Here is a 23,393-nt window from a genome sequence, read left to right on the forward strand (position 1 = left end):
CGGTAAGCATTATTCCGTGAAACTTGTTTCAGACGTACGTTTCAGGCGAGTGCGCACACAAGCAAGGGGCTCGGTCACCACAGGAAGGGTATTTCTTGTTATCGGTCGTGATGAAAGAATCTTAAAAAACGCTATTCTCCATGCAGGGCTTCCTAAACCTGGCTGCACGAAAGACCCCGGGGGAGGCCACTGAAATCCCGATCTCCAGGCCCCAGATTGTCCGAGTCATGGATAGGTCTGGATGGCCGATCCTTTTACCTCCTCAGTGCATCATGATCGGCAGGCCACTGCCCTGTGGTTTAGGGGACGCGACACCTGAAACATGGGAGCAAGACCGTCTAAACAACTTTGGAGCACAGGCAAGAGGAAAATGCGGGGCCCCTCACTCCAAAAGATGGGGAACACATGCCGGGCAAGGTACGACATTACAAAGCTTTTTCTCTTTCTTCTCGGGCCTCTCTCACAGGTGGGTGACGTCCCCCTCGGCCCCTACAGTCTAACGGGGGATGAAGAGGTCCAGCAGGGAAGATACTAGAAGGGAACGCGTGGACACAGACAGCTTAACTCTGTCATTGTGATGGAGCCTTCTGGAATGGGGACATGCGGGGAAAGGCCATCTAATTCTGAAGAACCGGGACGTACCTGTGGAAAGTCACTCTGTATCTTGCCAGAGGTAACGTTGACACGGACCTGTCTTAAACCTAAACAACGGGAGACCCACCCTGGGCACTGTGCTTTCCGGGGCCTGCATCTGGCCTGCCTCCGGCCACACCCCTCCCCATAGGGCAAGGAGGCTGTGGGCCCAAAGGGACATCGTCCCCAAAACCACAGGCACCCTCGCAGACCAAGTGCAGGTACCTGGGGCCTGGGATTCCCTCCCCCACAGCTAGACACACTCGGGCATGAAGTGTGGCCAAGTGGCGGTTGGTAGGGCAGGGTGAGAGGTCCTGGGCTAGACTCAAGTGCCCACAGTGGGTGCGTGAGGCCGCACCAGGGGCAAGGTGTCGGGCGGAACAAGGAGAGAAGTGAAAGGTGGATCTCCCCGAACCGCTGAATTCCAGCATAAAACTCAAGGAGGCTAAGAGTTCTAAATATGAGCCTCACCCCCATCCCCAGGTCATTGGGAGGGTAGGTCTGTCAAGGTCGATAACACAACAGATTTTATTTAACAGTTAGTAAGCTTGATTTACGACTTATAAATACTTAGACATATGGTGTGAGGGCTTTCATCAGCACCCCGCAAACGCGAGGGGTGGGCCAGGCTTGCGGGTGGCGTAGGCCAGGGAAGTCCCCTCACATCCCCACAGGGCCACTTTGTCCCAGAATCACTAAATTAGCTCTTCAAAATGTACCCCAAAGGGGGCGCCTGGGTGGCTCAGTCAGTTAAACGTCTGACTTCAGCTCAGGTCATGATCACGCGGTTCGTGGGTTCAAGCCCCATGTTGGGCTCTGTGCTGACGGCTTGGAACCTGGAGCCCGCTTCGGATTCTGCGTCTCCCTCTCTCTCTGTCCCTCCCCTGCTCGTGCTCTTTCTCTCCAAAATAAATAAACATTGAAAAAATTAAAACAGAGGCGCCTGGGTGGCTCAGTCGGTTGAGCATCTGACTTCAACTCAGGTCATGATCTCGCAGTCTGTGGGTTCAAGCCCCGAGTCGGGCTCTGTGCTGACAGTTCAGAGCCTGGAGCCCGCTTCGGATTCTGTGTCTCCCTCTCTCTCTGCCCCTCCCCCGCTCATGCTCTGTCTCTCTCTGTCAAAAAAATAAACATTAAAAAAAATTAAAACAAACAAACAAAATGTATCCCAAGGAAAAAACTGTTCATTAGGAGGCAAAATGGTATAATTCCTTTGGCAGGAAGTTTGACACTATCAGAAGTATGCACACATTCACCCTTTAACCCAGAAAACCCACTTGTAAAAACACATCCTAAAGATGCATTTGCAGGCGTCCAGGGGGGCTCAGTTGGTTAAGCATCCGGCTCTTGATTTCGGCTCAGGTCATGATCTCACGGTTCATGAGCTTGAGCCCCGCATGGGGCTCTATGCTGACAGTGTGGAGCCTGCTTGGGATTCTCTCTTTCCTCTCTCTCTCTCTCTCTCTCTCTCTCTCTGCTAACCCACTTACTCTCTCTCTCTCTCAAAATAAATCAGCTTTTTAAAAAAGATCCATTTGCAAAAATACAAAATGAATGACGCACAATGACATGTAACAGGGCGTTACATGCGACACAAAGGATCAGAACAACACAATGTCTACCAGTAAAGGGCAAAGTGAATAAGCAAAGTGATCCACACAACGCAGAACTATGGAGCTGTAAACATGAATGCAGGAGGGCAGCCTGGGTGGCTCAGTCGGTTGAGTGTCTGACCTCGGCTCAGGTCAGGATCTCGCAGTTCACGAGTTTGGGCCCCATGTCGGGCTCTGTGCTGACAGCTCCGAGCCTGGAGGCTGCTTCAGATTCTGTGTCTCCGTCTCTCTCTGCCCCTCCCCTGTTCACGCTGTCTCTGTCTCAAGAATAAATAAACATTAAAAACGAATTTACAAAAAAAAAATTTCAAAATATGACTATCTACATATAGTAGAGAAGGGGGAAATCACACAAGTATTCCAGTAATTAAATGAAAAAGCCACGTCAGCATTAAAATAGGATACATCTGGGGGGCGCCTGGGTGGCTCAGTCAGTTGAGCGTCTGACTTCAGCTCAGGTCCTGATCTCACAGTTCGTGAGTTCGAGCCCCACGTCAGCCTCTCCACTCTCAGCGCAGAGCCTGCTTTAGATCCTCTGTCCCCCTCTCTCTCTGTGCACCTCCCCCACTGGGGTGCACACACAATCTCTCTCTCAAAAATAATGCAGCCCTTAACGAACAGTGATGAAGACAACGGTTATCAAAACCTGCTAACATCACAAGAGAAAAAGAAACTACCAGATGGTGTGTGATTCTTAATACAATTGTTGACGGAAGAATACTACACAACCAAAGAGGTAATTTTGCCCAAACAATAACAATAAGGAAGAGAAGGAGACAGAACCAAAATCTACTCAAGCTTCTGTTTAATTTCCAATATTCTGGAAATACCAAGGACAGAGGAACGTGGTAACAGGCACCATGAGGATATAATCGACAAAATCCCGAACAAGAAGAGGCACCTGGGTGGCTCAGTCTGTTGAGCATCCGACTCTGGATTCTGGCTCAGGTTATGATCCCAGGGACATAGGACCGAGCCCCACACCGGGCTCCGCGCTGGGTGTTGGGAGCCGTCTTGAGATTTTCTCCCTCTCTCTCTCTCTCTCTCTCTCTCTCTGTCCCTCCCCCATACACGTGCCCTTGCTCACATATGCGTGCACAAGCATGCGCTCTCTCACTCTCTCTCTCAACAAAATCCTGAACAAGGAAACCTCGACCAGGCCCGGTTTCTTCAAGAAATAAATTGCAGAGAGAAGAGAAGAAGAAACCTGCAGACAGTGGTTATTTTGGTGAATGTCAAACACCCGGATTTCCAGGGAAAAAAAAGTCATGTCCTCCTGTATTAGCCTGGGGCACCATCGCAAAATACATCCTAGGCTGAGTGGCTTAAATGTTTCTTTCTCACAGATATGGAGGCTGGCAAGTCCAGGACGAAAGTGCCAGCAGGTTCCGTTCCTGGGAAGAGCCTCTTCCAGGCTGGCAGGAAGGCTGCCCGTTCACCGTGTCTTCACGTGGCAGAGAGAAAGAGAGAGAGTGTGTGTGTGTGCACGTACTCTGCTCTCTCTCTTCCCTTTCTTTCTTTTTTAAAAAAAAAATTTTAATGTTTATTTATTTCAGAGAGACAGAGAGACAGAGCGTGAGCAGTGGAGGGTCAGAGAGAGAGGGAGACACGGAATCCGAAGCAGGCTCCAGGCTCTGAGCTGTCAGCACAGAGCCCGACGGGGCTCAAACCCATGAACCGCGAGATCATGACCAGAGCCCAAGTCAGACGCTCAACCGACTGAACCACCCAGGCGCCACTCCCTTCCCTTTCTTATAAGGACAGGAGTGCCATCATGGGGACCCCAACCTCATGACTTCATCTAAACCTAATTGCTTCCAGAAGGCCTACCTCCAAATGCCATCATATTGAGGACAGGGCTTCACCATAGGAATTTTGAGGGGACAAAAATACTCAGTTCGTAACACCCCCTGACTGATATGACATGACATGATATGATATGATATGATATGATATCATAACATATGATATCATATGACATGACATGACATACTGGACCAACTATGAAGCACTCTTGCCTCCCCCCCAAAAAGAGATCCTAAATATAATCAAACCTTTACATCTAATCTCCAATATAGAACAAACACAGGCAGTAGAAGATCAAATCAATGACACCACTTGGAAGCAATCAGCCAAATCTGGACAACCGGCCTTCTGACAAGTCAATGGCTTGAGGGGGAAAAGCATTCTTGTCAAGGAGAGAGGACTTTCCTACAGAGAGTAGGAGAGACTAAAAAGGCACAAGAACCACAGCAGACCATGAGTAGATCCGGATCTGAACAAACTAACAATAAAGAAACACTTTCTGGACAATTGGAGAAAATTTGAATGTGGATTGGATTTGGGATCCAATAAGAAGAAGGAACAGTAATATGAATAAGGAATGACTGTAAGTCTGTTAAACGTTGGCATGGTAGTGTATACAGAATATTACAAGTAAAATGGACGTGAGCCTGGGATTTGCTTTCAAATGCCCCAAGGGCATTTGATCTGAGGGTGTAAAACTGTAAAATGCTTCACACACACAAACAGAATGTGTGTGTGTGTGTGTGTGTGTGTGTGTGTGTGTGTGTGTGTTGGGCGGGAAGAAGGGAACCGGGTAAGTGTGGCAAAATGCAACAGTTAACAAAGCCCAGTGAGGGTAGACAGGGACTTATTTTGCTGCCTACTTGTGTATAGGTTCGACAGCTTCCACAGAAAAAAATTTTAGATATCATATTTTTATTTTCATGTATTGTTTTCTCTTTTTTGAGAGAGAGAGAGAAAGAGTAGGGGAGGGGGCAGAGGGAGAGCGAGAGAATCCCAAGCAGGCTCCATGCTGTCAACGCAAAGCCCTATGCAGGGCTTGATCCCACAACCCTAGGATCACGGCTTGAGCCAAAATCAAGAGTCGGGAGCTCAACAGACTGAGCCACCCAGGCGCCCCTAAATACCATATTTTTAAATGTCCCCCAATTCAAAATGTTCAAGTTCAGAGAGAACAGCGGTTCCAGCTGGGTGTGATTTTGTCCCCTAGGGGACATCTGGCCGGGTCAGGAGACGTTTTTCGGTTGTTCGAGTTGGGGGCAAGGCTATGCTCCTGGTGTTCAGTGGGGAGAGGCCAGGACATCCTGCGACACACAGGACGGCTGCACGACAAGGTTACCCGGTCCACAGTGTCAAGGGTACCAAGGTTGAGAGACCTTGAGACAGACATATGCAGAATATTATAAGTGCTCATGGGAGGGCACCACAAGCAAATCAAACAGCAGATGCAAGGAAACAGAAATAACTAATACGATGTAGCTGGCATAGAGGACAAAAGATGGGCTTTAAAAAGTCAGACTTTAGGAGCATCTGGGTGGCACAGTCGGTTAAGTAAGTGTCCCCCTCAGTTCCAGCTCAGATCACGACCTCACAGTTTGTGGGTTCGAGCCCCACATCGGGCTCTCTGCCGACAGTGCAGAGCCTGCTTGCGATTCTCTCTCCCTCTCTCTCTGCCCCTCCCCTGCTTGTTCTCTCTCTCTCTCTCAAATAAATAAACTTAAAAACATTGATTTGAAGGCAGCCTTTATACGTGACATCGGAGACGGTGGGTTCTATCATAAAGGCCAAGGCTGCCCAATACATCACACCTGCCTCCACTTTCCTGCCCCACAGCCACGGTGACATCACTCAGTTGTCATGGTCCTCTTCACAGAGCCCAGACTCCACCTCGGAATCCTCCTTAACCCACTGGCCGGGGCAGCTCCTACCAGTCACTAAGAGTTGACCTAAGAACTGAAACTTGTCTGTCAAGCTGAGGCAGGAGATGGTGGGCGACCAAAGGGCTTTACAGAGGAGAGCAAGAGAAAGGTCCATTGGGCAGCGGCACGGAAGAGGAAGACAGATCCTTGTAGAACTAAAACGGGCCCCACCAGGCAGTCGCTAAGTTGGTCACGGACGATGCCACACAGCCTCGCCATCACAGGGCTGGCCACACACAGCCAGTTCCTGGGCAGAGAGACAGGAAGCCCCGATGCCAGACCCCATCACCACTACCGAGGCGCAATAACGTCGCTAACGTGGATGGACAGCCCTCCTGACCCTCCAGAAGAAGGCTGGAGGATCCTCTGGGCGGGGAGGGGCGCGCCTTTCTAGGCAGCTGGGAGGGAGGGTCAAGGGGACAGGAAATTGGAGGTTGGAAGGCCACAAAGATGGGACAAGTGATCAGGCTAAGAGAAGACGGAGTGAGCAAAGGAGGGCTCAGCTGCGTGAGTGAGGGGTGGGGTGGAAGAACCTGAGTCCAGAATTTATGATACCGAGACACCGAGGTGTGAGGTTCCTGCGGGGAACTCAGACACCGGCAAGGCCAAGGATAGCGGCTAAGGTGAAGGGGAGGGGAGGGAGAGGCTTAGAGTAACACGGGGCATTGGTGAGTCACACCTGGACATCCGGGTGCCCAGAATTGTGGCAGAATGGGGGAGAGGAGGGGAGTGGGGCAGCCTCGAGGGGTGTGGGGAGAAGGACGGCCTCACACAGGTAAAGCCACAAGGATGAAACAGGCCGTCAGCCAGTATCCGCGTCATTAAAGGCGCAACCAGGAGGGGTGCCTGGGTGGCTCCGTCGGTCAAGCGTCCGACTTCGGCTCAGGTCATGATCTCGCGGTTTGTGGGTTCGGGCCCCGCGTCGGGCTCTGTGCCGACAGCTCGGAGCCTGGAGCCTGCTTCGGATTCTGCGTCTCCCTCTCTCTCTCTCTCTCAAAAATAAATAAAGATTTAAAAATAATTTTTTTTTTATAAAAGGTGTGACCTGGAACGACAGCACCCCAAACGCTGGATGACCCACAGGAGCAGCCGCTCGGCAGGGCTGGAGGGTGAGGGGCGGCCCACGGCACAGGGGCCAGGGGGCCAGAGGACAAAGGCCTGCACGCATGGCTGAGCAGCTCCGACTCTCTTCCTGACCGCGGTGGGGACGGCCAAGTGCGGTCAGTTCTGTTCTGCAAACCCAGCCTCTGAGCACCCTTCCTGCTCTCGGCGCCTCGCACACACGGCCTCCCGGCGAGCCTCATGCCCTGAGTCCTGTCTCCATGCCGTCCTCATCGTGCAGACCGGGACACGGGCTCGGGCAGGTTCAGTAACACGCACAAGTCCATATCGTGAATTAGGGGCAGAGCCCCTAGGGGACGGGTCGTGGCCCTGGACTTGGACCTGCCCTGGGCCTTGCACTTGACAGGACCCCGCTCTGGCCTCCTCTGGCCGTGGCCCTCCTGCCGGATGACAAGGCTGTGGGACCAAGAGGGTGTGCCCATCCGGGCCATCCTCTGGGACAGACCCCGCAGCCTGTATGCCCACTTCTAGGCCACGGGTGTGGAGTGAACTTGAAGGACACGCAGCTCGAAGGGCCCATAAGGCCCCTCACTCCATTTCTGGAACAGAATTCTATGGCATCTATGAATTCCTCATTGACCTGGCTTTCCAGGTCATTGAGAAGGTACACTCACCAAGGGTGGCGGACAGAAACCACTTACAGAGCATCCGTTAGCCTGAGTCATAGCATGTAGACATGTGGCCTTACGGCACCTGGGCTCCATTTGCTCTCACGCCTTGGGCCCTACACAGGGGGAAGTGGTTTCTGGAATGCGCGTTCTTCTTCAGGGGAGAAGCCAAAAACAACTTTGTCTTTTGTCCCCTGCCCCACGAACCCACTCTCTGGACGCATTCATTCCTTCCTCTGCTGAAATCTAGGCACATCCCACATCTCCTCTGGTTTCTCCTAGTCAGAAGAACACATCCACACCAAGAATCAATATTAAAGCTTTTTACCTTTAACCAAATTCAAACGTCTCCCTCCACTAGATGCACAATACAGATAGGCCGTGGGGCCCTTCTCTGGTCTCATCCTTGTGCCCTGATCACTCGCAGCTGCTCTGGCCCCTTTAGGGTCAGATATAGAAGGGAGGAGGAGACAAGGGACAAGACCCCCCAGTAAACATCTGTGGTAGAGGAGGGAGGGAGGGAAGGAGGGAAAGAGAAAGGGGAGTGAGCGAAACTTGCATGCTTTAAAGAGTTTCACAAATGTATTCTACTTACGAGGGTAGAATCAAAAACGGTGGGGGGGGGGGCATTGGGGGCTCAGTTCTTTTATGTTTAAGTTTTATTAAGTTTTTTTTTTAAGTTTATTTATTTATTTTGAGAGGGAGAGAGAGAAAGAGAGAGAGAGCATGAGCCAGAAAGAGACAAAGAGAAAGAATCCCAAGCAGGCTCTGTACTGAGAGCGGAGAGCCCGACGCGGGGCTCGAACTCATGAGCTGTGAGATCAGGACCCGAGCCGCTCAGACCCTTGACGCCCTGAGCCATCCAGGCGCCCCGGGGGCTCAGTTCTTAGTGCGGCCCTGCACGTCCACGGGTGCCGCAGTTCCCTTCAGCTTTCATTTGGCAACTGAACGGCTCTCTGGCCAGCAAAAACCATTGGTGGCCCATATGCAGGGTTGCTAGATTCTTCTGGAAACAGCCCTCTGAGGAAGTGGGGTCTTCTTCGTTTTTGCCAAAGTTGCTTCCACAGAGGGGTCCACCCTGGGCTTCTGACAGAGGCGACCAGAGCAGAGCACCCCGGTTTGGGCAAGATGCCCCCAGCACATGTCAGACCCAGACAGGCCCAGGCCCAGGCCCAGAAGGGTGGGCGCAGCAATCTGCTGCGCACGCACGCCCAACAAGGAAAACACAGACCACATCCAAAACTCGGATGCCAACAGGAGCAATACCATGAACTGAAGGGAGACTATTTGTCAGAAACAGCTCTGTCACTTGGCCCGTAGGCTGAGACCAAGCCACTGTCAACACACATACGGAGGCAAAGCGGAGGCCAAGGCTGCGAAGGGCGCCGTGCCAAACGTCGTCTCCAAGCCCTCTGCTTCTGGGGCTCTTGAATTTCAAGGACGCAGGCCACCTGTGACTGATCGCTCACGAGACCCAGGAACGTACGACACCATCCAGCTCAAGCCTGCCATGCCCACGCGGGACTTTGCATAGTGGAGCTCAGTGGCGCTCTGGACATCAATCTCCAGCATCTGGAACCTGCCCCGAGCCTCCTTAACACCTCCTAGTATCCTATTTAGGAATCCATTTTCCACAGCTTCATCCAGATCCTTCCTGAACCTAATTATACCTTCTCCCGGCTCCCATCCTGGTAGAAAGAGTTCTGGAAGATTACCACAATTGTTTGGGCCTCTTTTTATTTACGCTAAAACAGTCCCTTCCAAGTTTCTGTGGCGGTCCCCAAGTCGCACCCCACCAAACGCCAGAGCATCCGTCCCCATCCACTCACTTCCTTCAGGGACCTCACCTCTGGCTCTTCTCAGCATGCATGTTTCACCATGCGGAAGCTTTTCTTTTCTTTTTCTTTTCCTTCCCACACTTTTTAATTGCAAAAATAACACAGGAATGTATGCTTCTTGTAAGAGATGCAAACAGGACACCGGGACACCAAGGGAGAAAATGGAAGCCCACCCACCTTCCACCCCTGCCCTCCGACCTCTGGACTCTCCCAATAGGTAACTGTAGGAAATGTTTGCCTATGCATTTTTTTCTGGGCATACATCCCCATAAACCAGAATGTTTTTTCATAAATGAGATCATGTTATACAGATCACTCTACAACTTGAAAAGCTTGTTTTTTTCAGACTATCCTCATATGCGGGGGATGAGTGCAGAGCCCACACTACTGTGGGTGTCTGGAGAATAATACTAATAGAAGCCATGGGTAAGTATTTCCAAACAAAATGAGGGAAATAAAATTGTATGCAAAGTTTTCCAGAAGCACTTTGTGTGTGTGTGTGTGTGTGTGTGTGTGTGTGTGTGTGCGCGTGCGCGCGCGCTTTCCTGAGTCTCGCCTTACCCAGCCATTAAGCATAGAGCCTGCCCGGCACAAAACATCCCTGCTTCCCCGGTGCTATATAAGACATTCATTTCCAGGATTCATCTTAATAGTTCTCCGGGGTTTGGTAAATAAATATCACAAAGGAGAAGTCGCTGGGACCTGTCTCTTGCCTTCCTCCATAACAATAAGCAGAGTGGTTCGGTAGAAAGGACAGGATTGGGAGAAAGCAGACAGAAGGTCAGTCCTGAGTTGCCACTAACTTGGGGACCTCCCCTTGGGGCTCCATTTCCTCACCCGAAGGAAAGATAACGCTGTAATAGGTACCCCTGGAGGGGGTTTAGGATCCAAAGACACGGAAGGGACGAATGCACGTTGTGTGCTCTAGAGAGCCATCACAACTCTGTGAGTTGTAATTATTAAATGAGGAAATGCTGAATTCGACTGAGCTGCGCAAACGGGCATTTGGCAACTTTTACTTGCGTGCTCACGCGTTTTCTGGGGGAATTCAACCTCGCGGTGAGCAGACGCTGCCCTAACCATCTCGGGGGTGGCCAGGGCGCCACCTGCCGGCAGAGGAGGAAGCCACCGGTGCGTCCCGGCGCCTCGGGTTCGGTGACCTGGCTCCTTCTCCGGCCCCGCAGCGGATCCGTCCAATCGGAGCCCGGTTCCACGTCCCCAGGTGACTGGGGGGTGCTCAGCAGAGGCTCCTTCGCGGTCCCAGCCCCCAGGACGGGACGGAATCGTCCCCCCCCTCCCGCCGCCTCCCCCCGGTATCCCTGGGCAGCAAGCAAGAGAGGCGGGAGACCGGACGCTCGGCCTTGGCAACCCGGGAACCTGCTCCCCAACACAAAGCCGCGACCGCGCAGGTGAGCGCGGCGGAGCCACGTGATCCGGTAAACATCCAGGGACTGAGCCACGCAGCCCCAGCGGGCCACGGTCGCTCCCTCCGCGCGCCTCCCCACCCCCGCAGGTTTCGGCCACCTCCACTCGGAGCCGGGAGCCGAAGGGACGAAGGTTGGGGGAGCAAAGAAAGGAAGAGAGAAGGTGGGCGCGGCCAGAGACCACCGCAGTCCCGACCCCGCGCCCCCCACCCCCGCCCCGGCCCAGGCCGCCCAAGCCCCCAGCCTCCGAGCGCCCCGCGTCCCCAGCCCCACCGCCCAGCGCTCCATCCCCACCCCCCCACCGCCCGGCGCCCTCCGCCCGCCAGCCTCTCGTCTCCAGCCCCGAGCCCCCGACCGCCCCGCGTCCCCAGCGCTCGCCCCCCAGGCCCCGCCGTCGCCGCGCTACTCACCGGCGGCTCCCGTAGCCGCTGCCGGGGGAGCCGGCGCCCGGCTCGGGGTAGCCGTGCTGCTGCAGGGCTGCGGCCGGGAAGGGGTACAGGAAGCCGGTGGCCAGCGCCGACCCGCAGAGGCAGCAGCACGCCCAGGGCAGGAGGAGAGCCAGCTTCATCTTGCGCGGCCGCCCGCGGGGACCCGGAGCCCGGGCGGCAGGACAGGCGGGAGCGCACCCGCGGCCGGACCGAACCCGCGGCCCCCGCCGGGAGCAGAGCGAGCGAGCCGGCGAGCGAGCGGAGCCCGGGTGCGAGTTGGAAGTTTCTGGGGGGCGCCCACGCCTCTCCAGGGCCGCCTTTTCAAATTCGGCGAGGTGGGCTCAGCGCCGTCAAAGGGGGCGTGGGGCTTTTTCATTAACCCTCGGCGGTCCGGGGCCGAGGAGGCGGCAGTGGCTGCAGAGCTGGGGGTCCGGGGGGGCGGTGAGGGAGCCGCGTGCCCGGAAAGCCAGACGTCGCGCCTGCGTCCTCGCGCACGCACTCTAGAACCTTCCCAACCAAGCCCTCTTCGGGTCCGCAAACGCTCGTGGGATCCCCGCTGCATGCCTGGCAATTTCACCTGGGCGATTTTAATCCCCACAACGTTGCCCTCGGTATTAGATGCCACCATTCCCATTTTTTAGAGGCGGAAACAGAGGCCCAAAAGAGTTAAGCCGGAAAAAGAGCACGCTCTTGGTCTAGGGCCCTTTGGACAAAACTACTTCACACCCAGGCTTCCTTAGAATCTTCTCCTTTTTCACCTCCACCCTCTACCTTGCCAACTCTCTCTCTCTCCAAGGTGAGCTGTAGCCAGGAATGAGGAAAGCCCTGGACTTGGGGGTGAGAAGTTGTCCTTGGAATCACCGATTCATGAGGCATCAGATCTGGAAAGTAGCTTCAGGGGAGGGGAGATCGGATTACAATCCCACCTTTTACAGATGGGCATGGCGAGTCCCAGATCCCACACTGAGCCCATGGGCCGCCTGGCCCCAAGTTGATCTTTTCTGGGCTGCAAGATCTCCAGAGCGCTGTACCTCAAGCAGGGGACAGGTGGGGCCCAAAATCTAGGCTGTGCCCCCTCTCCCCAGATTGAGTCTTTCTAATTCTCCCTGAAGCATCCTAGGGGCTGACAGAGGCCCCAAAGCTGCCTCTTGGCCCCCCCCCCCCCACCTAACTAACAGCTCCTAGTCTGTAAAATGCCCCGAGGTCTGGAGAGAAGCCATCCAATATGGAAGTGCTTAATGGGCTGCAGTACATTTTGTAAGAGAATTCTGGAATTGTTTTTAGGGGAATACAGGAAGATGCCGTTGGGGATGTGAATAGAAAGGCCCACTCCCGCGGCTTCTGTCCTCTTGTTTACATATCCCATATGTACCCTCTTGAGTACCTATCCCCAAACATATCCAACCTGCTTCACCTTCTCCCCAAACTACCTACCCATCTTTCTCCACTCGGCTCTCTCACATCCTGCTGAGGCCTCGTCAGTGGACTTCCCAAGTCCCGAGTCTCTGACCAGGACTCAGGTTGGATACAGTCCATCTCAGAGTGGGCAGTGCATAATGGGAAATGTCACTTGGACCTAGAACTACTTCCTTCAACTCGCCCTCCATCCCTCTCTCAAGACCTAAAAGATTTGAGAGTTTGGGTTATCAGGGGATTTTCAGGGCCTCCCCAGAAGGAATCTGAACTGTGGTCCCTGGGCAGTTGGCTAACACCCAGTAAGTGGTGAGGTCATTCCCCGCCCCCCAGGAATTTGTAAGCATTCTGTCTTCTTCCTTCCTCTCCTTTACTTGTATAATGAGACCTTAAAGACCAGAGAAATTCCATGTAGCTATAAATTAGCTTTATGCTGCAGGCGTGACATGAAGGGAACAAGATTTTTTTTTTTTAAGGATTTCGTTTTTATCTTAAAGTCATTTGTCCAGTGCTACAGGCTGCACCCAGACAAGAGAGGTGCAGAGAGAAAAGAGGGGATAACACTATTCTGTACACCTCAGGATTCGTTCAGGATGGAAAGCTTTAGGAAAAGAATTAATTCATCCCGGCAACTTCAGGACTGAGACAGTTGTCTGAGTTTGGTCCTCCGTTTCATATGTAGGACAGTAAGTTCATTCTGGCCCCACGAACGTGACCAGGAAGCTTCTGTGTGTTCAGCACCATGCTGTGCACAGTGAGGGCTGGTAGAGAAGCAAATAATATGGTTGTCACCCTCACGGTGCCTGCACTACTCTTCAGGGAGGCATTAAAATGGCAAAAGGCAGGGGCACTGGGGTGGCTCAGTCGGTTAAGCGTCCAACTCTAGATTTCAGCTCAGGTCGTGATCTCGTGGTTTGTGAGTTCGAGCCTTGCATAGAGCTCTGCACTGACAGTGCGGAGCCTGCTTGGGATTCTCTCTCTCCCTCTCTCTCTGCCCCTCCCCTTCTCCCTCTCTCTCTCTCTCTCTCTCTCTCTCTCAAAATAAAGTAAAAAAAAAAAAAAATAGCAAAGGGCAACCAGCAGTTCGGACAAAAGTTCTGCAAACAAGAGGAGGTTCCATTTAGACGGTAAGGGATAAAAAGACAGATGCATAAAATCAGGAAAAGAAATATGATACTGCCCACACCACCCAGACCCAGAAGCCCCAGGTCTGTTCCGGGCTCCCCCACTCACTTGCTGATGACCTGCAGAAAACTCCCCTCTCTGGTCCTTCCCAGTGTCTTCATTTGTAAAGTGAAAAGTGTATTGGTTGTCTCTGAAGATCTTTCCAGGTCCGGCCTTCAGTAATTCACTCTTCTCTTCGTCCTCCACTCCCCTCTCCAAGGCACCTGTGGATATACCCAGCCTTACTGAGCTGTCACTCTTGTACGTAAGATTTTCAGCTGCCACCCCCCCACCCAAGATGGGGCCGCGGGAGCCAAGAAGAACGGAGAAGGGTTCAATAGCAATACACTCTAAACTCCCCCCAGAGAACACCAGTGAGTAGAATCCCACTTCAACAGGTACCAGCCCTGTGACTTTGGACGTGTTACCTAACCTCTCTGAGCACCCTCATCTGTAAAACCAGAGTAATAATCACGACACCTAGTGCATGGGTTTGCTAAAAGAATTCAATGAATTCTTCACCTGCAGTGCTTGAATGGTGCTGGCACCTTATGACAATAAATGTTCATTATGGTAATTTGCAAGGCTTTGGTGAGGGATAAAATTGAAGAGCACCCCCCTTCTCAACCCCCACCCCCAAGTGGGGCTGACCAGAAGGCTCATATCCCAGGGTGCAGAGCTTTCTCAGACGAGACTCTGAGAGGCCCCGGGACAAACCCAGTATTCCATGGTCAACAATTTAAAACCACACTTTGTTTTATTTAAAAAAAAATTTTTTTAAATGTTTATTTCACTTTTGAGAAAGAGACAGAGCATGAGCAGGGGAGGGGCAGAGAGAAGGGAGACACAGAATCCGAAGCAGGCTCCAGGCTCGGAGCTGTCGGCACAGAGCCCGACGCGGGGCTGGAACTCACAAACCGCGAGATCATGACCTGAGCCGAAGTCGGACCCTTAACCGACTGAGCCACCCAGGTGCCCTGAAACAAAACTTTATTTTAAAACAAATATGAGACTATTATTGTGAAGGATGTACAGTTTGCGTGTTTTCTCTTTAAGATAAAACTTACTTGTGGTGAGTGGCAAACGGGATGTTTGAGGGCCCTGAAGTAAAGGGTCAGGCGGTACCTCAGAGAGTCTAGGGGTCTTCAATCACGGGCACTGATTGGCTGGCCTAATCGGTGCTCCACCCACCTGCTTGTGTCTATATTCCACACCGGTGCCTTCGGCATCCCACAAATACCCGTTAGCACTTCGGGAGAGGCGGAAGCCACTGTTCCCAGGAGCCTAAGACATTGAGCCATAAGGGCTTGGAGCTGGGACCCTGACTACAGGGCTGACTCCTTCCTCCTCTCTTCCTTGGTGACCTTGGGCGATCACAGAACCTCTTCCCTCCCAACCTCAATGTAACGAAAACCGGCCAAATGAGGCTGGGAGGCTTTCCTGAGCTCCTCCACTGTTTGCCACAAGCCTGACATGAACAGGCAGGGGTCCTCGGAATTACTTTTCAGACAAGGAGTGGAGACAAGTGATTTGTCCAGGGCCCTGTGCTCTCTCCTCCTTTTGCAAGTTCAAAAGTGCCTTGAAAACGGGTTGTTTGTACAAAGACGGATCAGATTTCTTGGTGGAAGGAGACAGCCCCCCCTCCACACACACACACACACACACACACACACACACACACACACTAGAAGAGTGGGCCCCTCCCCAACTCTGTTAGCAGGCCTTTCTGATAAAGAAAGTATCAGTCAGCATCCTCTATCGCAGACAAAAAGCAGATCTTCTGTTCTGCTGAAGTCAGCAGAGAGAGCCACTGAACAGAGAAGTAATACTCATCAAGCTGAAGCCAAGGTAAATATTGACCTTCTGGCATGATAAATCCTCCTGTTAATCTAAAACAGAAATCTTCCCCTCCCCCCGCCCAGTGCCCTATTGCACATGGATTCTCCGGTTCCCCCCAGAAGTTCAGGGAGGCCGCATAGGAACAGAGAGGTTTTCACATTGATTTCTCCAGCAGCCCGTAATCCCAGCTGTTCCAGATCCCAAGACGGCACAGAAATGGGCAGGGTTGACTCCAGGTCGCAGGACGGTCACAGCAGAAGGGCTTCTTCGTTCTGCTCCAAGCTTTTTGTCCTTGGGCCGGGGCAGAGTGGGAGCCAAACATGGACACTCTGCAAGATGCGAACCCTGAATTTTTCTCCTTTCCCCCGCACACCCCCACAGGTGTCCACCCGGGCCCTATAAACAGGAACGCTGCTTTGCCCAGCACACCTGCAAGTGTAAGCCTACCTGTTTCCTCCAGACACCGGCAGTGAGATAAATGTTCAGGAGACGGCGAATTTGACGGCTGCCACAACAGCCCATGACCTTAAACAGAAGTTTGAAGGGGTGGGGGGGGAGGGGGAGTGTCAAAAACAAAACCTAAAAAACACTAAAAAAAAAGTAGGGAGTGTGCCCAATCACCCACGCTAAAAGCCCAACTTGTATGGTGATAAGTTTGCTCCCTAATGTGGCCACAGCCCAGCAAATGCTTCCCAAAGAGCTTAAGGAGACGGTTCGATGATAAACAAAGGAAGGCCGTGTCTTTGTGCGTTTCTTCCGCTGCTATAAAGAACACCATAGACTAGGGGGCTTATAAACCATAGGAATTTATTTCTGACAGTTCTGGGAGCTGGAAGTCCAAGATCAAGGTGAGGGCCCACTTCCTGGTTCATGGGAGGCCATCTTCTCGCTGTGTCCTCACATGTCAGAAGGGGCAAGGGAGCCCGCTGGGGTCTCTTTTATGAGGGCATCAGTCCCGTCCGTCCGGGAGGGCTCCAGCCTCCTGAGCTAAGCACCTCCCAAAGGCCCCGCCTCCAAATACCATCGTACTAGGGGGTTAGGATCTCGAGGGATGGATGGGGAGTGGGGGGGACACAAACATTCAGTCCCTCGCAAGGGACTGAAATTCCAAAATAAAGAAGAGGCGATGCCCAGGAGAGTGTTGGCCTTACCGGTTTTACCCTGGCACAGGTATGAAGACGGTGGGGTGTTTAGACACGGTAACCCCACATCATGATGGCCCTCCCACCAGTGCCCGAGCTGAGGGTCTGTGATGGCTAGTTCTTCCCAGGGCTCCTCACTCCCCGCCCTGCCCAGTGGCTGCAGTTCAGCACTTGGGGCTCCTGCCACGAGAAGACCGTAAAACAGAGCGACGGTGAGTGACTGGGGAGGTAGGAGTGGCCACGGAGGGACGCTGGACTTAGGGAAGACCGGCCGGGAGTGATCCAGACCTCCCCGGTCGTGCGGGGAAAAGGAATGAAACTTGTTCTTTGAGTCCCAAGGACGACTTGGAGGCCAATGCATGATGATGGCCGCTGAACGCAAGGAGAACTTTGTGAGTCAGGTAAGTGGAAAGCAGGAGCCAAGGCCCTGAGACCGTGGTTCCAGGCCCTCGGGGCAAGAAAGGCACCTCATCCATGGAAGACTTTCCCCCAAACGGGCCTGAGCAAGTCTGGGAGAGGAAACTGGTGTTCACCAACGTGTGGATCAGCTGCCTTCTCCAGAGAAGGGCTCCCTCCCCCAGCCCCCCCCCTCCCCTTGCAGCTGGGCAGGGCCATGTAGCTAGCTCTGGCCGCTGGGTAGGAGCGGAAGGGACCACGCCCACTTCTGGGCAAAGAGAGGTGAGGGGGTATGACTTCTCCAAGCCCTGTCTGTCCCCCAGATGTTCCCTGGGCTGGGCCTGGGTCAGCCTGGTCCCCTGTGTGCAGAAGGCTTTCCCCCACCCAGCCCGCCCTCTAACTAGCGCTGGAGAGCCTTCAGTGGTCAGCCACGGAGATGTCAGGGACATCTTACTACTGTAGCATTGCCTGGCCTTTTCTAATACATTAAAGGACGTATGTGTGCTTTGGTGGCTTGGTGCAAAGGGGCCCTTTGCCCCGCAGAAGCGGTCAGAAAGTGATCTCCTACGGACAAGATTGAACCTTTTGGTGCCTGTCCATCTGCGTCTATGCAAGATCTGGGTCACGTCCCTCTCTTTCACTTTCCCAGATGTGTCTGTCGCTCTCACTAAGCAAATCCTAACATGTGGCGAACCAAAGGGCACAGGTGAGGCTCTGTGCTAGGCCCTGGAGGTGCCCAGCCGAATCAGACATCAGTTTCACCCACAGCTGGACTTACAGGAGGACCCTTAGGAAGGACGCAAATAAGGAAATGTTGTCCCTGACGCCATGTGATCCAGAATTAACAGCTCAGAGGAGGCTGGGGATTCCGGGCAGGGAAATCCGTTTGAACTCCGGAGAGGCCTTGAAGCAAGAGGAGAGATTTGAACAGAGCTGAGAGGCAGGGAGGGCACAGGGAGCAGGAGCAGGGGCGGGGGGTGGAAGAGGGCCTGGGGTGGAGCGGAAGGTGCCTGCTTAGCTCCCACCTGTGCATCCAGCAGGTACCATGGTGTATGTGCACCCAAACCCCTTGAGAGCTGGAGAGAAGCCACCCCCCACCAAAGGCAGCTGTCCGGGTGAATGGGCGCTCTACGCTGCTCTGTGGTCTGTCCCCCAACACGCTTCTCCCCTACTCCCCCACCCCAACTCCAGGTTCCATCCTCCCCTCCAGACCACCTTGGAAACCAGTGAGGAGGGGGACAGGCTCGGACAGAAGGGGGACAGTAGGGAGCCAAGTTCTTCTTCAAGCAGGTCCAAAGTCAGAGGGCTGAGGAGGGGTGGGGGTTGCAGGTTGGGGAGCAAAACGAAGGTGTGTGCCTGGCATGACAGAAGGCAAGCCCTGGACACGGGTGACCATCGGCGGGGTGGTGCTGCCACCACTCGGTCGGCTCACTCTGCATGCCCAGTCCCCTGGCTGCCATGGACCACCCCTCCCTCCCACATCTGTATTGTTTCCCAGGGGCCCTCAGACTCAGCGGGGTAAAAGCTGAGCTCCACCCTTAGGGTCACTGCCTGTCCACGCTTGTGTGAATTAGGGAAAGGCGGCCCCTGTTTTCGGGGTGGGCACACCCCCACTCAGGCTCGGCCCGCAGATCCCAGGATGGGCATCAGCACCCCCTTGCCCCTCCGCAGCCCTGTGGGGCAACCCCCACCCCCAGGGGCTCCTCTGCGCACACACCACCCGGACTGAAATCCGGTCCCCCTGCCCCGTATCCGATGGGGTCTCTAAATCTGGTCTATTCTAGATGACGCTTGTCCTCCCCCACCTCCACACCACCTCTGCATGCTCCAGCTCCAGAGGGACACCTTTGTTCCCTCAACGGGCCAGGATCTTTTCCATTGTTGAGACTGCACAGCCGGCTCCCCTCTGTCTGTGCTGTGCTGCAGACTGAATGCTTCTGGCCCGCCCAGACTTACATGTTGAAAGCCCACCCCCAAGGCAATGGCCTTAGAAGGTGGGGCCTTTGGGAGGTGATTAGGTCATTAAGGTGGAGCCTCCTGAATGGGGATGAGTGCCTTGCTTTTTTGTTTGTTTTAATGTTTATTAAATATTTATATTTGAGAGAAAGAGCGACACAGAGTATGCGTGAGGGAGGGGCAGAGAGAGAGGGAGACACAGAATCCGAAGCAGGCTCCAGGTTCCAAGCTGTCAGCACAGAGCCTGACGTGGGGCTCGAACCCATGGACCGTGAGATCATGACCTAAGCCAAAGTCAGACACTTAACCGGCTGAGCCGCCCAGGCGTCCCATGAGCACGCTTCTAAAAGAGACTTCAGAGAGTTCCCTTGCTCCTTTGCCGTGTCAGAAGACAGATGTCTGTGAACTGGGAAGCAGGCTGTCACCAGACACAGAATCTGCCAGCACCGTGGTCTTGGCGGCCTCCAGAAGAGTGAAAAACAAATGCCTGTTGTTTAGAAGCACCCCCGGCCTGCGGTGTTCTCTTTCAGCAGCCCGAATGGACTAAGACTCTCTTCCACCCTCTGTCTGTGTCCCCACCCCGCACGTCCCCCGTGAGTCTCCTCCAGAATCCAGCGCCTCACTAATCTCTCCAACTGGGACGATGCCCATCTGGTGCCTCCAGAGATCTTTCCACAACATCCTATGCCCACACCCATGTTCCCTTGCCATGCTTACTTCTTCACACGTCTGCCGTCTCCCCTACAACACACTTCACACTCCGAAACCAACGGTCGTTTCCCACTCGTCTCTGTGTCCGTGGGCCTGAGAGGCTCGCACCCAGTCAAAGCTTAGTCAGTATTAGCCGGTTATCTGAGTGAATCAGTGAATCATTTGGTTAATTCCCCCAAGCCCCCAGGAAGAAGAGAGCTGGGGGCCAAGCTGCTGTCCCCGGGGGGGTGGCATCTAAGGGACATTCGTGCAGGTTTTGGGCCCTGGACCGCAACTGTTTACTGTGTGTTCTTTATTTCTTTGTATGTGACAAAGAAAAAGAGAGAGCCACAAATGGAAATGGCAGGTGGGTTCTATAGACGACAGGACCAAAAGAAGGAATTTGCCATTCATTGCAAGAGAGACCTAGCACCTGACCCACTCATATCTCTATCTAAAATTACTACATTTACTGGGGCACCTGGGTGGCTCAGTCGATTGGGCGTCTGACTTCGACTCGGGTCATGATCTCGCAGTTTGTGAGTTCGGGCCCTGCGTCGGGCTCTGTGCTGACAGCTCGGAGCCTGAAGCCTGCTTTGGATTCTGTGTCTCCCTTTCTCTATCTCTATCCTTCCCCCACCCACACTTTGTGTCTCTCTCAAAAATAAATAAACATTAAAAAAAAATTTTTTTAATAAAAAAAAAATTACTATGTTTACTACTTAAGCAAGAATTGCCAGGTAAGATCATCAAACCAAAAACCTCCACATAGCCTTGGTGAAGATCAGCCCACCATCACTTTAGAAAGATTTACCCCAGGGGAGCCTGGGTGGCTCAGCTGGTTAGGCATCAGACTCTTGGTTTCGGCTCCGGTCATGATCTCATGGTTTCATGAGCTGGGCTCTGTGCTGACAGTGTGGAGCCTACTTGGGATTCTCTCTTCCTCCCCCTCTCTCTGCCTCTCCCCCACTCCTGCTGTCTTTGTCTCTCTCAAAAATGAACACACAAAATTTAAAAAAAAAAAAAAAAAAGGCTTTACCCTGGAGGTCTTTGTTGCACATAATCTAAAACACCTTCCCCGGGTTTCTCTGAAGGCATGTTTTGCTGAAAACCAGACAGGAAGGAAGGCCATATTCCCTAAGGGTGGCTTTGATACTAAGACCCAGAAGAAAGAGAATGAAAAGTTGGTTCCACTTGATAAAACCCGTATTGCAATTTACTATTACCAAAGTGTCCGTTTGAAGTCAAAACAAGTTCTAGATAAGCCCTTCATTGAGAGACCAGAAAAAAAGGGGAAGGGGAGATTAAAGCAGTCAGAGTGGAATTCTGATTAGACAGTCATTAATTAAGACCATGAAAGTCCCGTGGAGTCTTCTTTGATTGGAGAAATAGTTGATTACAGAATTAAAGGCTTTGGGGGAAATCTTTGCATGCCGAAGAGAGCCAAAAATTAATTCTGGGATTTTAAAATTAAGGCATTATTAAAGCTAGGGCGTTGCTTGTAACCAGAAGACCATGTCAGTTTAATCAGACTCTTATGGGGAGAGAGAGAGGGGGCAACTGGTGGTTGGTTGCCAGAGGGGAATGGGTAGGGGATGGGCGAAATAGGGGAAGGGGATTAAGAGCCACAGACTTCCAGATATAAAACAAATAAGTCACGGTGGATGAAAAAGTACAGCATAGGGAATACAGTCCACAATATTGTAATCACTTTGCATGGTGACAGAGGGTAACTATTTCGTAATACATATAATTGTCGGATCACTGTGGTACGCCTGAAATCGGTGTGATATTGTGTATTAACTTAACTCCAAGTTAAAAAAGAAAAAATTAAATCTTACAGGGGAGCAAGGGAGTCAAAGTAAGGAACCATTTTCTTTCAAAGCCCTGTGCTGCCGTCTGACTTCCATCTGGCCTGCGCGCCCTCACAGAGCCGCCCAGGGAGACCTTTGCCATGGGAAGCAGCCTCGTAGTCTGGGTGCACCTGGTGCCACACAGCGGCTGTCCTGCCGCCTGCAGGCCTTCCGGCATCAGGCCCAACAGGACCCGGACGCAGGCACTTGCCGCGGGGTGCTGTGGACCACTTTCTTAGCCTTGAACTCCAGTTTCTTTGTCTGTCTGTAAGACAGAAAGAGGATTCTCACCTAGGGTCACTAGGGGAGTTGCTGCTCACATACATTCTTCTGTATAATAGTAGAAAGGGACTCACCTACAAAAGCTCGAACAAGCACTGTTCTCTGCCTCACTTCCTCCTCCAACCCACCCCTAAGTGGCCTTCAGAAAAGATGGTTCCGGAATGCAGATCATGTCATTCCCCTCAAGGCCTTTGCAGAGGGTGCCAAGGATTTGGATTTGATCTCCCTTTAAGCCTGATGCCAAAAGTCCCTCTTGGACTCATCCCTTGCCCTAGCTGCTCTCCCTCAAACACTCACAGTGGCTCCCCATTACCTACACAATAAAGTCTGAACACTCCTTGATCTGGCGTTCAAAGTCCTTCACCACCTGGCCCCAAACTACCTTTCTAGAGTCATCTATCACCGCTTTCTTTTACATACATAAATCCCAGAGCAAGTCACATACACAGGGTTGGGAAATTGTAGCAGCTAAGGTAAGATTATAACAGGAAATGGCACCCGAGGCAGCTGAGCAGAGAAGACGTGAGCAACAGCCAGACAAGAGGCCAGTTCCACTGCACCAGCAGGGACACATCACAGGGGGCCAAAGTTGCCCCACTCGCAGGGGGTGGAGCATCCCTGCAGGGGTTTAAACAGAGGCCGGAAGTGATTCGGTTTGCATTTAGGAAGCTTTCTCTGGCTGCAGAAGCTAGAACAAATAGGAACAGGGAAGGTTGGAGGCCGGGAAGACCAACACAGAGGCTTTGGCAGAAAAGCATTTAGAGAACAGGTAGGGGCACTACCTGGGTGGCTTGGTTGGTTGAGTGTCCAACTCTTGATTTAGGCTCAGGGTCAAGGGATCAAGCCCAGTATTGGGCTCTGTGCTGAGCAAGGAGCCTGCTTAAGATTCATTCTCTCTCTCTCTCTCTCTCTCTCTCTCTCTCTCTCTCTCTCTCCCCCCCGCCCCTCCCCTGCTCACACTCACTCTCTCTCTAAAATATCAATAAATCAATAATAAAAATAATTTTTAGGGGCGCCTGGGTGACTCAGTCAGTTGAGCATCCGACTTGGGCTCAGGTCATGATCTCACGGTTCATGAGTTCAAGCCCCGCATCAGGCTCGGTGCTGGCAGCTCAGAGCCTGGAGCCTGCTTCCGATTCTGTGTCTCCCCCCTCTCTGCCCCTCCACCACTCGTGCTCCGTCTGTCTCTCTCAAAAACTAAATAAACATTAAAAAAATTTTTTAATAATAATGGTAATAATAATTTTTTAAAAAGCATAGCTGGAAG

The 23,393-nt window shown here is 52.8% G+C and overlaps 1 protein-coding gene across 3 annotated transcripts in view; it reads right to left on the bottom strand.

Moving 5' to 3' along the window:
* COL26A1 (collagen type XXVI alpha 1 chain) overlaps positions 1 to 23,393 on the bottom strand; it is a 200,385-nt gene that overhangs the window by 154,479 nt on the left and 22,513 nt on the right. For 2 of the 3 annotated variants that reach the window (XM_027042026.2, XM_027042027.2), the window contains exon 1: positions 11,374 to 11,848. In XM_027042026.2, coding sequence (XP_026897827.1) covers positions 11,374 to 11,531 — 158 coding nt within the window. In that variant the 5' untranslated portion in view covers positions 11,532 to 11,848. Of the gene's footprint in view, positions 1 to 11,373; positions 11,849 to 14,037; positions 14,193 to 23,393 lie in introns of those variants that run through there. The other variant, XM_027042028.2, reaches the window with a different exon arrangement.

This window comes from Acinonyx jubatus, chromosome E3 (assembly GCF_027475565.1).
Source record: "Acinonyx jubatus isolate Ajub_Pintada_27869175 chromosome E3, VMU_Ajub_asm_v1.0, whole genome shotgun sequence".
NCBI classification, from domain to species: domain Eukaryota; kingdom Metazoa; phylum Chordata; class Mammalia; order Carnivora; family Felidae; genus Acinonyx; species Acinonyx jubatus.